Source organism: Rana temporaria, chromosome 7, assembly GCF_905171775.1.
Source record: "Rana temporaria chromosome 7, aRanTem1.1, whole genome shotgun sequence".
Classification (NCBI taxonomy): Eukaryota; Metazoa; Chordata; class Amphibia; order Anura; family Ranidae; genus Rana; species Rana temporaria.
The window spans coordinates 181029595-181042845 of record NC_053495.1 but is presented as its reverse complement, the minus strand read 5'-3'; the positions used below and the strand labels follow the sequence as shown (position 1 = coordinate 181042845).

Below are 13251 nucleotides of genomic sequence, written 5' to 3'. Positions count from 1 at the left end.
CACTGGATCCTGGGACAGGTGAGTGTGTGTTTATCAAAAGGCAGCAGCTACAGTTTTTGTGGCTGCTGACTTTTAATGAACACAAGCGACTGGAGCTCCTCTTTAAGTACTCGTTGGAACCTAATGTGTTGAATTGAATACCAGTAACTAGGCAGCCAAGTGCCTAAAAAAATGTTTAGACGACTTCCTGTTCTGGCTTTGATCCGACAGGCGTACGGCTTCGTACGCCTTCAGAACGTAGGTGCAATACTTCGGCGCCCGCTGGGTGGAGTTTGCGTCGTTTTCCGCGTCGGGTATGCAAATTAGCGATTTACGATGATCCACGAACGTACGCGCGGCCGTCGCATTTTCTAACGTCGTCTGTAGTCGGCTTTTTCCGGCGTATAGTTAAAGCTGTTTTTTTTCGGCCTATAGATAGACTTGCCATGTTAAGTATGGCCGTCGTTCCCGCGTCGAAATTTGACATTTTTTTATTTTTTATGCGTAAATCGTCCGTGAATAGGGATGGACGTAACTCACGTCTAAGTTCATAAAAAGACGTCGTTGCGACATCATTTCGCGCAAAGCACGGCGGGAAATTTCTGGACGACGCATGCGCAGTTCAATCGGCGCGGGGACGCGCTTCATTTAAATGAATCATGCCCCCTACTCGCCTATTTGAATTCCGCCGCCAGAAATACACTACGCCGCCGTAACTTAAGGCGCGAACAAGCTGAGGATTCGAATATACGCCAGGTAAGGTACGGCGGCGTAGTGTATCTCTGATACGCTGCGCCGAGCGCAATGTATGTCGATCTGGCCCCTTGTCTATAGGTTTAGGCCAGCAAAATGTTTAGCTAAGGTAACATGAAGGTTAGTATGGTTTTATTTCGCTCCTCTGCACTCAATGTATTCTGTGTTTTTAGTTGACTTGGGGTCCTGTTTTCTGCAGATTAAATTCATGATTTCACGAGTACGTCGTGAATTCGGAGCGCAGGTCACTTTCAGTGATTGCAATGCATCAGATGTGAAAGATGGGTATATGGAATGCACATCTTATCAAGACAAGCGTTTCAACATTATACCAAAGGAGCGAGATACAGGAATACAGGTCGTCCCACTTCTGCAGGAGGAGAGCACCCAGACCCAGTGGTAAGACCAGAATACAGGATTTAAGGCGGCTTGAACATGGATTGAACATGGATTGAAATGGATTGAAATTCAGCTGGTTCAGCGGGGACTGGATGAATTTCGGTCTATATATGTGCACTTTGGGGCAGATCCTCAAAGAAATTACGACGGCGTATCACTTGATACGCCGCGTTATTTCAATTTTCGCGCGTCATATCTTTGTTTTGGTATCCACAAAACAAGATACAACGGCATCTGTGTTAGATCCGACAGGCGTACGCCGTCGGATCTTAGATGCAATTTTCCGGCGGCCGCTAGGTGGCGTTTCCGTTGTATTCCGCGTCGAGTATGCAATTAGCTATTTCCGACGATCCACGAACGTACGAGCGGCCGTCGCATTTTTTTACATCGTTTCCTTTCGGCTTTTTCCGGCGTATAGTTAAAGATGCTATATGGTGGTGTACTCAATGTTAAGTATGGCCGTCGTTCCCGCGTATAATTTTGAAAATTTTACGTTGTTTGCGTAAGTCGTCCGTGAATGGGGCTGGATGCCATTTACGTTCACGTCAAAACCAATGACGTCCTTGCGACATCATTTAGCGCAATGCACGGCGGGAAATTTTAGGGACGGCGCATGCGCAGTTCGTTCGGCGCGGGGACGCGCTTCATTTAAATGAAACACGCCCCCTACCCGCCGCATTTGAATTCCGCGCCCTTACGCCGCGAGAGATACACTACGCCGCTGTAACTTACGCCGCAAATTCGTTGAGGATTCAAACTAAGCCAAAGTAAGTTACAGCGGCGTAGCGTATCTGACATCTGCGCCGGGCGCAGCGTAGGTACGTGGATCTACCCCTTTGGTTGTACAGAAGTCTATCTACCGACCTTTTGATTTTTTTCCCTGCTTGATCAGTGCTGCGGGCTATAGCCAGCAGTGCTGATCAGTGGACATATGCACACTGAAATATTTTGTTTTTCGGAATTTCGTTCGAAAAATACATTTATTTAGTTACTCCTGAAATTAGTTTTTTATTTATTTTGTTTCGTTAAACTATGCATTCGTCCAAAAATCCAAATTCAGGTTGAATCTGTCAATTGAAGGCTTATGGTGTCTGTCGAATGTTCTAAGAAGATTCAACGAAGCAGCTAAACTGTATGACGCTGCAATCGTACATTTCTGGTCGAATGTTCCGCCTACAAGCTATAGAAGAATTCTAATGTTGTATGACACTAGTGATAATTATATTATTACTAGTCAACCAACATTAGAATTCTTCTATAGCCTATGAGCTGAGCATTTGACCGGAAATGTACAATCGCAGCGTCGTACAGTTTAGCTGCTTGTCGAATCTTCTTAGAACTTTCGACAGACACCATAAGCCTTCAATTGACAGATTCAATGGTTGTTTGTTTTTCGCTGCTTCGTCGAATGTTCGACGTTCATGTCGAATGGTCTACCCCAACGCTGTCTCTATAATGTTGGATCTTTCCTCTCTATGTAGAATAATCTTGGACTAATAGAGTTAAGGTTATTCGACCGCAGGTTCGATAGACACAGATTGCTATTGTCAGCGTCATGTCGAATCTCCTATCTGTATCGAACTGTTGTAGCAACGAAAATAAAAATAAAGCATTTTTTTATGTCGGATATTTCGGATTTAGCATTCTGTGCGTTCGTTTTAGTTTGTTAAAATGATAACGAAAATCCCCGAAATTTGGACAAAAATGCATTCGGACGAAAATGCACATGTCTACTGATCAGTGTATTCTGCTGGTGGGGAAGTTTCCCTGTTGGAATACAAAGGTTAAGTGGGGAAGAATCCCATGTGTATAGGGGAATTGGGTCTTTTTTTTTTCTTCCAACCTGCAAAAAAAAAAATGCTCATCTGTGGGCTGCTTTAGTGTTTCAGTCTTAAAGATTTGCTTTGGTGGGGAAGAAGGGAAAAGGTGAGGGATAGACATGTGCACTGCCGAAAAGTTTGTTAGTTTCTGTATTATTATTTGTTTTTTGTTTTTTGTTTTTCGGGTCATTCGTGATGATCGAAACTTGTAAATTCAAAAATTCGTAAATCCGAAAATTCGTAAATCTGAAAATTCAGAAATCCGAAAATAAGAAAGGAAAATTTGAAAATAAGAAAGAAAATCCAAAATAACTAGCTAACTAATAATAACTAACTATTAAACTATAGGTATTGAAATTTGCCTGTTAGACAACGTAACGAATACTAATTTAACTGCTTGTCTACCGACCGCCGTCATATGACGGCGGGACGAAGAGTCTCTCGTTCTGGGCGGACGTCATATGACGTTGCGCCTTCCTGAGCCACTAGAGGGCACGCACGCGCCCGCCACGTCACTGTGAACCCAGTGCGTCCTGTCAGGGAGAGGAGAACGATGGTGTGTCCTTTGTACATAGGGACACCGATCGGTCACCTCCCCCACTCAGTCTCCTCCCCCCACAGTAAAAATCACTCCCAGGGAACACATTAACCCCTTCCTCGCCCCCTAGTGTTAACCCCTTCCCTGCCAGTCACATGTATACAGCAATAAATGCATTTTTATAGCACGGATCACTGTATAAATGTGAATGGTCCCAAAAGTGTCCGATGTGTCCGCCGCAATATCGCAGTCACGATAAAAATCGCCGCCATTACTAGTAAAAAATAAATGAATAATAAAAATGCTATAAATCTATCCCCTATTTTGTAGATGCTATAACTTGTGCGCAAACCAATCAATATACGCTTATTGCGTTTTTTGTTTTTTTTTAACCGAAAATATGTAGAAGAATACATATCGGCCTAAACTGAGGGAAAAAAATAGTTTTTGCTATAATAAATATAAATTTTTTTTTATTTTAAAAGTACAAAATATTGTGTTTTTTTTTTGTTTTTTTTTCAAACTTGTCCCTCTTCTTTTGTTTATAGCGAAACAAATAAAAACCACAGAGGTGATCAAATACCACCAAAAGAAAGCTCTATTTGTGGGGAAAAAATGATAAACATTTAATTTGGGTACAGTGTTGCATGACCGCGCAATTGTCATTCAAAGTGTGACAGCGCTGAAAAATGGCTTGGGCAGGAAGGGGGTGAAAGTGCCCTGTAGGCAAGTGGTTAAGGGTTAGAGATAAGGGTCTGGACGTCTTTTTTCCGGCGTGGGGGGTTCCCCTTAAAATCCATACTAGATCGAAGGGCTTGGTATGCTCTTGGAGGGGGAACCCATGCCGTTTTTTTTTTGTTTTTTTTTTTAAACATTTTCCGTGGAGTTCCCCCTAAAGATTCATACCAGTACCGGTGCCGCTGGTATTGACTGGGATCAAAGTCGGATCCCTGTTTATTGAAGTCTGACGCATGTCGGACGTCAAGTCGCAGGGCAAAGTCTGATCCAAAGTGATACGACTGTCGTGTCATGCCGGTGTGAACCCAGCCTAAGGCCCCTTTCACACTGAGGAGTTTTTCAGGCATTACAGCGCTAAAAATAGCGCTGCTATACCACCTGAAAAACTCATGCTCAGCCCGAGAGCTTTGAGACTGAGGCGATGCGCTGGCAGAAGAGAAAAAAATCTCCTACAAGCAGAATCTTTGGAGCGGTGAGAGGAGCGGTGTGTTGGATACCGCTCCTTTACCGATCCTTCCCATTTCAAACAATGTGATACCGCGGTAATACTGAATTAGCAGAGAGCTGATCTATTCACAGCACATGCTCTGCAAGTTTCTTTCTTCTTCTGCCTATGTAGAATGGGGGGGGTGTCTTTTCTTCCAATCAGCTGTCACACAGTGTATGCCAAGACTCCCCTCCCACTGCAGAAAGAGGAAGTAAAAATTCTAATGCTGCGTACACGCGACTGTTTTTCATGTCATGGAAAAAACTACGCTTTTCTCTACGTGATTCCTCTCAAGCCTGCCTTGCATACACACGATCATGATAAAAAATGCTCGAGCAAAGCGCGGTGACGTACAACGCATACGACGACACTATAAAGGGGAAGTTCCATTCGAATGGCGCCAGCCTTTGGGCTGATTATGCTAATTTCCCTTCACATAACTTGCTTCTGAGCATGCATGTTTTTTTCCCCGTCGTTAAAACGGACACACGACCGTTTTTCACGACGAGAAAAAATAGAGCAGGTTCTACATTTTTAATGGCCATTTTTCTCATTGAGGAGAAATGCTGTGGAGCCTACACACGACCGTTTTTCACGACCAATTTAAAAAAATTGCATTTTTTTCTCGTTATGAACAACGGTCGTGTGTACACTTACTAAAGAATAAAGCAAGCTGAAGGCAGCAGATATACATGTAGGCCGGGATTCAGAAAGGACTTACGACGACGTATCTCCAGATACGCCATCGTAAGTCCAAATGTGCGCCGTCGTATCTATGCGCCGTCGTATCTATGCGCCGTATTCAGGAAAGCAGATACGCCTGAATTTTGGCAAGATACGACCGACGTAAGTCTCCTACGCTGTCGTATCTTGGGTGCATACTTACGCTGGCCGCTAGGGGTGCTTCCGTAGATTTACGCGTCGAATATGTAAATGAGCTAGATGCGCCGATTCACGAACGTACTTGCGCCCGTCACATTAAGCTACGCCACTTACGTAAGGCGTACGTCCGGCGTAACTTTACCCCTCATAAGACAGGGGTAAGTCATGTTAAGGTATGGGCGCAGGAACAGCGTCGTATTTTACGTCGTTTGCGTAAGTCGTACGTGAATGGGGCTGGGCGTAGGTTACGTTCACGTCGAAAGCATTGAGTCGACGTATCTTAGGGAGTATTTGCGACGTGATTCTGAGCATGCGCCGTTCGATCGGCCATTCATTTACATGGGGTCAAGCTTCATTATAATACAACACGCCCACTGCCTTGCTACTTTGAATTACGCGGGCTTACGCCAGCCCATATGGGAGCATGTGCTTTGTGAATACTGTACTTGCCTCTCAATGTTACGACGGCGTAGCGCATATGAGATGCGTTACGCCTATCTAAAGATACGCCAATCTCTCTGAATCCCGGCCGTACAACTTATGTAGGGAGATTTCTTTCATCTCTGTGTATCATCTGAGGCTGTTCACTTCACTGGGTATATGTGAGGGTTTACATATACACTATTCATTATGATTGTACAATCTTATTTAGACCTACCATCAACAATACAGTGCAAGCGCCTAACCTGATTTAATGCAAATAAAATGGATGGCTTAGGTTTGTCCTCATATTACATAGTTTTGGTAATTCAAAAGGAGATTGTACAGAGATTGTACAATCAGATTGTATAGTGTATAGCCAGCATTGGTTTCATAAGTAACCTCTTCTGACCATTTGCTGTCTCTCTCCTATGTCTCTGTAAGGACTTACCCACAGAATGCCTGCACTCAGTACGAGCCACGAGAGTTTTCAGAAGAAGAAAAACAGGAGTTGCTGACGTCTAAAGATCTAAAGGATTTTATCAATTCCGTGTCCATAAGGTTAGTGTGTCAATAAACAGTCAGAAATCTGAATTTTATTTTTTCTATACATTTCTTCTAAATACATTTTTTATAGTTTTTAAATGTATTTTTTTTTCTATGTGACGATTTTGATGTAAAATGAATTGAGCAAACCGAGTGCAACTGCTATTATTTGGGGATAATATGGTGTAAAGAAGACTGTTTTAACCACTTAAGGACCCCTTCACGCCGATATACGTCGGCAGAATGGCACGGCTGGGCACATCCACGTACCTATACGCGGCCCTTTAAGCCCAGCCGTGGGGTGGCGCGTGCACGCGACCTGGTCCGAAGCTGCGGGACCCGCAGACCCGATCGCCGCTGGAGTCCCGCGATCGGTCCCCGGAGCTGAAGAACGGGGGGAGCTGTGTGTAAACACGGCTTCCCCGTTCTTCACTGTGGCGGCTTTTATAGGGATACACAATCGATGACGTCACACCTACAGCCACACCCCCCTACAGTTAGAAACACATATTAGGTCATACATAACCCCTTCAGCGCCCCCTTGTGGTTAACTCCCACACTGCAACTGTCATTTCCACAATAAACAATGCATTTTAAATGCATTTTTTGCTGTGAAAATGACAATGGTCCCAAAAATGTGTCAAAATTGTCCGAAGTGTCCGCCATAATGTCGCAGTCACGAAAAAAATCGCCGCCATTAGTAGTAAAAAAAAAAAAATATATTAATAAAAATGCAATAAAACTATGCCCTATTTTGTAAACGCTATAAATTTTGCGCAAACCAACCGATAAACGCTTATTGCGATTTTTTTTTACCAAAAATAGGTAGAAGAATACGTATAAACTGAGGAAAAAAAATGTTTTTTTCATATATTTTTGGGGGATATTTATTACAGCAAAAAGTAAAAAATATTGAATTTTTTTCAAAATTGTCGCTCTATTTTTGTTTATAGCGCAAAAAATAAAAACCGCAGAGGTGATCAAATACCACCAAAAGAAAGCTCTATTTGTGGGGAAAAAAGGACGCCAATTTTGTTTGGGAGCCACGTCGTGGACCGCGCAATTGTCTGTTAAAGCGACGCAGTGCCGAATCGCAAAACCTGGCCGGGTCCTTTAGCTGCCTGAAGGTCCGGGTCTTAAGTGGTTAAATACATTTTTTATAGTTTTTAAATGTTTTTTTTTTTCTATGTGATGATTTTGATGTAAAATGAATTGAGCAGACCGAGTGCAACTGCTATTATTAGAAGATAATATGGTGTGAAAATGTATGCCACCTTATTTTTTTATTCTGTGTTGCATTACAGTACTGCTGATCCCCTGCAGCATCTTTTCTGCCATTTCCTGCCTACATGCACTCCAGTGATGGCTGCATGACATTCCTCAGGGTTTTCTGATGGTGACAACAGTGGACCATGCCAGTGTGCATGGTGAAACGGCTGCAGTACTTGTAATCTTACTGTGATTGGAGGAGAGGCAGGTCCTATACCACTGGAAGTTTATTTTTTCTTCCCGCAAAGTAAAGTCATAATGTGCTAGTATGCATTGCATACTAGCACATTGTGTGAAACTTATCTTAAAACTAAGCTGTTCCAGCACCGCAATGTCAGCACTGCAGCCGCTTCCATTTTCACCCATCTTGCTTCCGGGTTCGCGGGCTCCGACTCTGTGATTGGCTGGAGCAGCCGTTCACAACACAGGGCTCGGAAGGAACGGCACCCGTGGCCGTACCTTCAGATGTCACTGGCTGCATGTAATGTAAACCTCTAAACAGCGCACGTTTGGGAGATATTTCCACTACCTATAGGTAAGCCTTATTATAGGCCTACCTACAGGTAAATGTCAGTTTTCTTCCTCTTTAATGTACTTTTTATAGGAAATGTTTCTAATAATTTAGCTGTTGTATTAAGAAATTGAACCCCTCTTTTAAATAGGCTGGAATTGGCGCTACAGCAAAACGAAATTCTCAACGCCTTTGTAGATGACTGGAAAGCCTTGTCTGAACAGGAGAGTATGTTCGGTACAAGATCCGACTCTCACCTCAAGGAGTATCAGTCTTTTACAGATCACCAATTTGGCAACGACAAAACCATCAGCTGCATCGACTGGCACCCCACACTTCATGGTAATGAATGAAACCACTGCCAGGGGGCAGATCTAACGATTGTATGCATGTTGAAGCAATAAGGGATATTTATCAAAGCAGTTTTATGTTACTTAACCGCTTGCCGACCGCCGCACGCACTTTTACGTCGACAGAATGGCACGGCTGGGCAAATGGGCGTATACATACGTCCCCTTTAATTTGACGGCCGTGTGGTCGCTCTCGCGACCCTGTCGCGAGCTCCGTGGCCGTGCTAACATGTTTGCATGCATATTACATGTTTAATTTAGAAAAAAATAGGTTTAACCTTAAACTGCGTAGAGGGTTCTTTACTGCAAGAGCGTTAAGAATGTGGAATTCCCTTCCACAGGCGGTGGTCTCAACGGGGAGCATCAATAGTTTAAAAAAACTAAGCACCTGAACGACCACAACATACAGGGATATACAATTTAATACTAACATAAAATCACACACATAGGTTGGACTTGATGGATTTGTGTCTTTTTTCAATCTCACCTACTATGTAACTATGTAATAATACACAACTGCTTTAATAAATATTAATCACTGAGTTAGAGTTGTGTGTTTTATCTGCCAGGCTTGGTGGCGGTTTCGCTAACTGAAGGACTTTCTCTGGAGGATCGAATGAACTTATCTTCCAAACTTATCCTGAAGCCGTCCCTGATTCTTATTTGGAGCCTGAGTGACCCCATCCATCCCCAGGTAAGACGGGAAAGTCAGTTATTTTTTCAGATACAGCCATGGCTGTTCAGCACAGAACACCGATGATGTGTAAAGTCCAGTACTTTATGGGAGCCAATCAGATTTCAGACACCAGTCAAAAATAAATCCAGATTTTTTTTATTTTTTATTTTTTTATTGTGCATAGAGCTCCTATTCCTCCACTATGGTTTATTATACACAGATCTTTACCAAAGTCATATTGCCTCAGATAAACAGATTTGTTGGTATCCAGCTTTTGAGCTGCCCACGCATGCTACCAGGCTACGGCATCGAAGGTGACGAGCGCATGCTCGTCGTACGAGATGACGTCATCGCGTCTTGCCTTCCAAAAGAACAGCTGTTCTTTTGAAAGGACTGTGGGCCAAATCCACAGCCCCGCAGCGCAACGTAACTTAAGTGATTTAAGTTACACTGCCGCAAATTTCCTAAGTTAGGTATCGATCCACAACACACTTACCTGGAAATTAGCGGCGGTGTAACTCAAATCCGTCCGGCGCAAGGCGTGCCGAATCTAATGGGGCGAGTCACATTTAAATTAGGCGCGCTCCCGCGCCGGACGTACTGCGCATGCTCCGTCGGGTAACTTACCCGACGTGCATTGCGCTAACTGACGTCGCTCCGACGTCATTTGCTTAGACGGTAACGTAAATGGCGTCCAGCGCCATTCACGGACGTCTTACGCAAACGACATAGAGTTTGAATTTTCGACGCGGGAACGACGGCCATACTTAATAGGGCTTAGTCAAATAGGACTCAGCCCTATTTTAACACGGCGTAACTCGACGTAAACGACGTAGCATTAGAGCGACGGGCCCGTCGGAGCGTTCGTGGATCGCCGTAAGTGTTCATTTGCATATTCTACGCCGGCCGCAATGGCCTCGCCACCTAGCGGCCGGCCTAGAATTGCATCCTTAAGATCCGACAGTGTAATTCAATTACACATGTCGGATCTTCTGTCTATCTCTTGGAAACTGATTCTGTGGATCAGTTCCAAAGATAGAAACAGGGATACGACGGCGTATCAGTAGATACGCCGTCGTATCTCTTTTGAGGATATGGCCCTGTGTGTACACTCGGGCGGCAAGAGATTCTTGCCAAGAATTTCGTCAGGAAAAAAACGTTTCTGGCCCGTGTGTGCAAGGCTCGAATCTATAAAGAAAACTAGGATTGGGACTTTAAATGAGGCATATGAAAAACATACGCCTCCATCCCTGTTGGTTAAAAGAGAGGGCTCGAATCTAATATACCGAAAACTGATTGGTTGCTATGGGTTTGTAAGCTTGTAAGTTATGGGTTTGTAAGCTCTCATCTCCTAAACATCTGGTATTGAATATTAATAATAATAAAAAAAAAAAAATTTCTAATGTCATTTTAATAGAGCTGGTAATTCCAGCACTTTTTATTTAATATCCTGACAAATGTGTAAAAGTTTGTAACCTAATAGTGTCTTCTGGTCTGTCCTTTTAGCTAATGCTGGAATGTCCAGATGACATATATTGTTTCCGCTTTTGTCCGAGTGACCCCGGTATCATCGCTGGAGGGTGCATTAATGGCCAGGTACTGTGTGCAGATCCTATTACTATATTGTTCTCCTGGAACAAATTTCATACTGGTCTGTGTGTTAGACATGTGCATTCGTTTTTGTTAGAATGCATTTTCGTCCGAAAACCGGGTTTTTTCGTAATCGTTTTAACAAACGATAACGAAAGTGCAAGAAACGAAAACCGAAAGATCCGACATAAAAAATGCTTTATTTTAGTTTTCGTTGCGGTAAAAATTCGATATAGAGAGATACGACATTATAGGGAAACGATTCGACATCATAGAGAAAAGATTTGACATTATAGAGAAAAAATTCGACACTATGGAAATAATAGATTCGACATTACAGAGAATAGATTTCGATTTATGAGAAAATAGATTCGACATTATTACTAGTCATACAACATTAGAATTCTTGTAGGCGGAATATTCGAACGAAAATGTACGATTCGACGTAAAGATTCGACGTTCCGTCGAATATTTTTTGACCATTAGACAGAAACAAACAAAGATTCGACGTTCCGGCGAATATTCTTTTGACCATTCGACAGAAACCAAGTATTATTGGATTTTCGGACGAAAGCTATTCCCCAACGAAAAACAAAATAAATCAAAACGATTTTCAGGAGTAACTAAATAAATGTATTTTCCAAACGAAAATGAAAAAACGAAACGAAATATTCCAGTCTGCACATGTCTACTGTGTGTTGGTAAACTGGCACTGGACCAAGCATACTCCCACCACCCATGGGTGGATTTATTTTGTGTAGATCAAATGGAAAGCAATTTGTTCACTCTGGTATCTATGGTGATGTTCTGAAACTTGGTGTCCATTCACATAGCGAACGCCAACACATTATATTCTAAAAGCAAACAGCAAAATCCATTAAAGGAAGCCTGCACAGCTGTGACCAAGGCAGTTTGCCGAAACGCGTTAGCCCCTTGTTCTGCTTTGGAGTCTGTTTAGTGGATGGAGATATGCTCTACAGCCGGCCGTCCTGTCCACAGATAATCTGGTCATTGTCTAAGGTGGGGGTCTCCAAACTATGGCCCACAGGCCACATTCAGCCTACGTCACGATTTTATCTGGCCCCCAGTAGGATCAGTGGCCCAGATTCAAAGAGCAATTGCGCCTGCGTAACCATAGTTACTCAGCGCAATTGCTTACTGGCCCTGGCGTAACGACTTCTCCTGATTCAGAGAGCTCGTTGCGCTCTTATGCCCTCATATCTTAGGCTGCATTCTTACGCAGGCCGCTAGGTGGCGTTCCCGTTGTGGTCAGCGTATAGTATGCAAATTGCATACTAACGCCGATTCACTACCCTACGCGAGCCCTGCGTACGCAGTTTACGTCGTTTGCGTACGTCGGTTTTTTTGCGTAAGGCTGCCCCTTCTATAGCAGGGGCAGCCAATGCTAAAGTATACCCGTCGTTCCCGCGTTGCGAAATTTGAAATTTACGTTGTTTGCGTAAGTGAATCGTGAATGGCGCTGGACGCCATTCACGTTCACTTTGAAGCAAATGACGTCCTTGCGACGTCATTTACCGCAATGCACGTCGGGAAAGTTTCCCGACGGAGCATGCGCACTACGCTCGGCGTGGGAACGCGCCTAATTTAAATGATTCCCGCCCCCTACGGGATCATTTAAATTGCGCGCGCTTACGCCGTGCATTTTGCCGGAGCGCCCACGGAATTTACGGAGCTACTGCTCCGTGAATCGAGGGTAGCGCAGAAGATTTGCGGGGGCGCAGGGCAAAAACGGTGCCCTGCACCTACGTAAAAACTGCGCAAATGTTACTGAATCTACCCCAGTGACATATACTCAATGTGCACAGATAGAGGACTAAGGTCCTCAAAGGCTGTTTAAGGTCTGTGCTTCAACCTCTTCCAAACTGCATCCAGACCCTGTAAGGGGGAATTTTGATAGGGACCCTGATGTAAGGGGGACTATGATGGGGGACCCTGACCTAGGGGGAGTACTCGAATGGGGACCCTGATGTAATGGAGACCTTGATGTGAAAGGGAATGTAATGGGGACTTTGATGTAAGGGGATGACTCTGATGGGGATATTTATAAAATATACAATGGCTCATACAGTGGCCCTCAACCCTTGGTCTGGACCAGTGATGGCGAACCTTGGCACCCCAGATGTTTTAGAACGACATTTCCCATGATGCTCATCTACACTGCAGAGTGCGTGAGCATCATGGGAAATGTAGTTCCAATATATCTGGGGTGCCAAGGTTTGCCATCACTGGTCTAGAGTCTATGGGCTAATTCAAAACGTATTTCATGTTATTT

The 13251-nt window shown here is 43.8% G+C and overlaps 1 protein-coding gene across 2 annotated transcripts in view; it reads left to right on the top strand.

Moving 5' to 3' along the window:
• Window positions 1-13251, top strand: part of DNAI3 (dynein axonemal intermediate chain 3) — a 118325-nt gene that overhangs the window by 45468 nt on the left and 59606 nt on the right. For both annotated transcript variants that reach the window (XM_040360565.1, XM_040360564.1), the window contains 5 exons: window positions 932-1131; window positions 6461-6577; window positions 8494-8684; window positions 9262-9386; window positions 10875-10964. In XM_040360565.1, the coding sequence (XP_040216499.1) occupies window positions 932-1131; window positions 6461-6577; window positions 8494-8684; window positions 9262-9386; window positions 10875-10964 (723 nt within the window). The remainder of the gene's footprint in view (window positions 1-931; window positions 1132-6460; window positions 6578-8493; window positions 8685-9261; window positions 9387-10874; window positions 10965-13251) is intronic.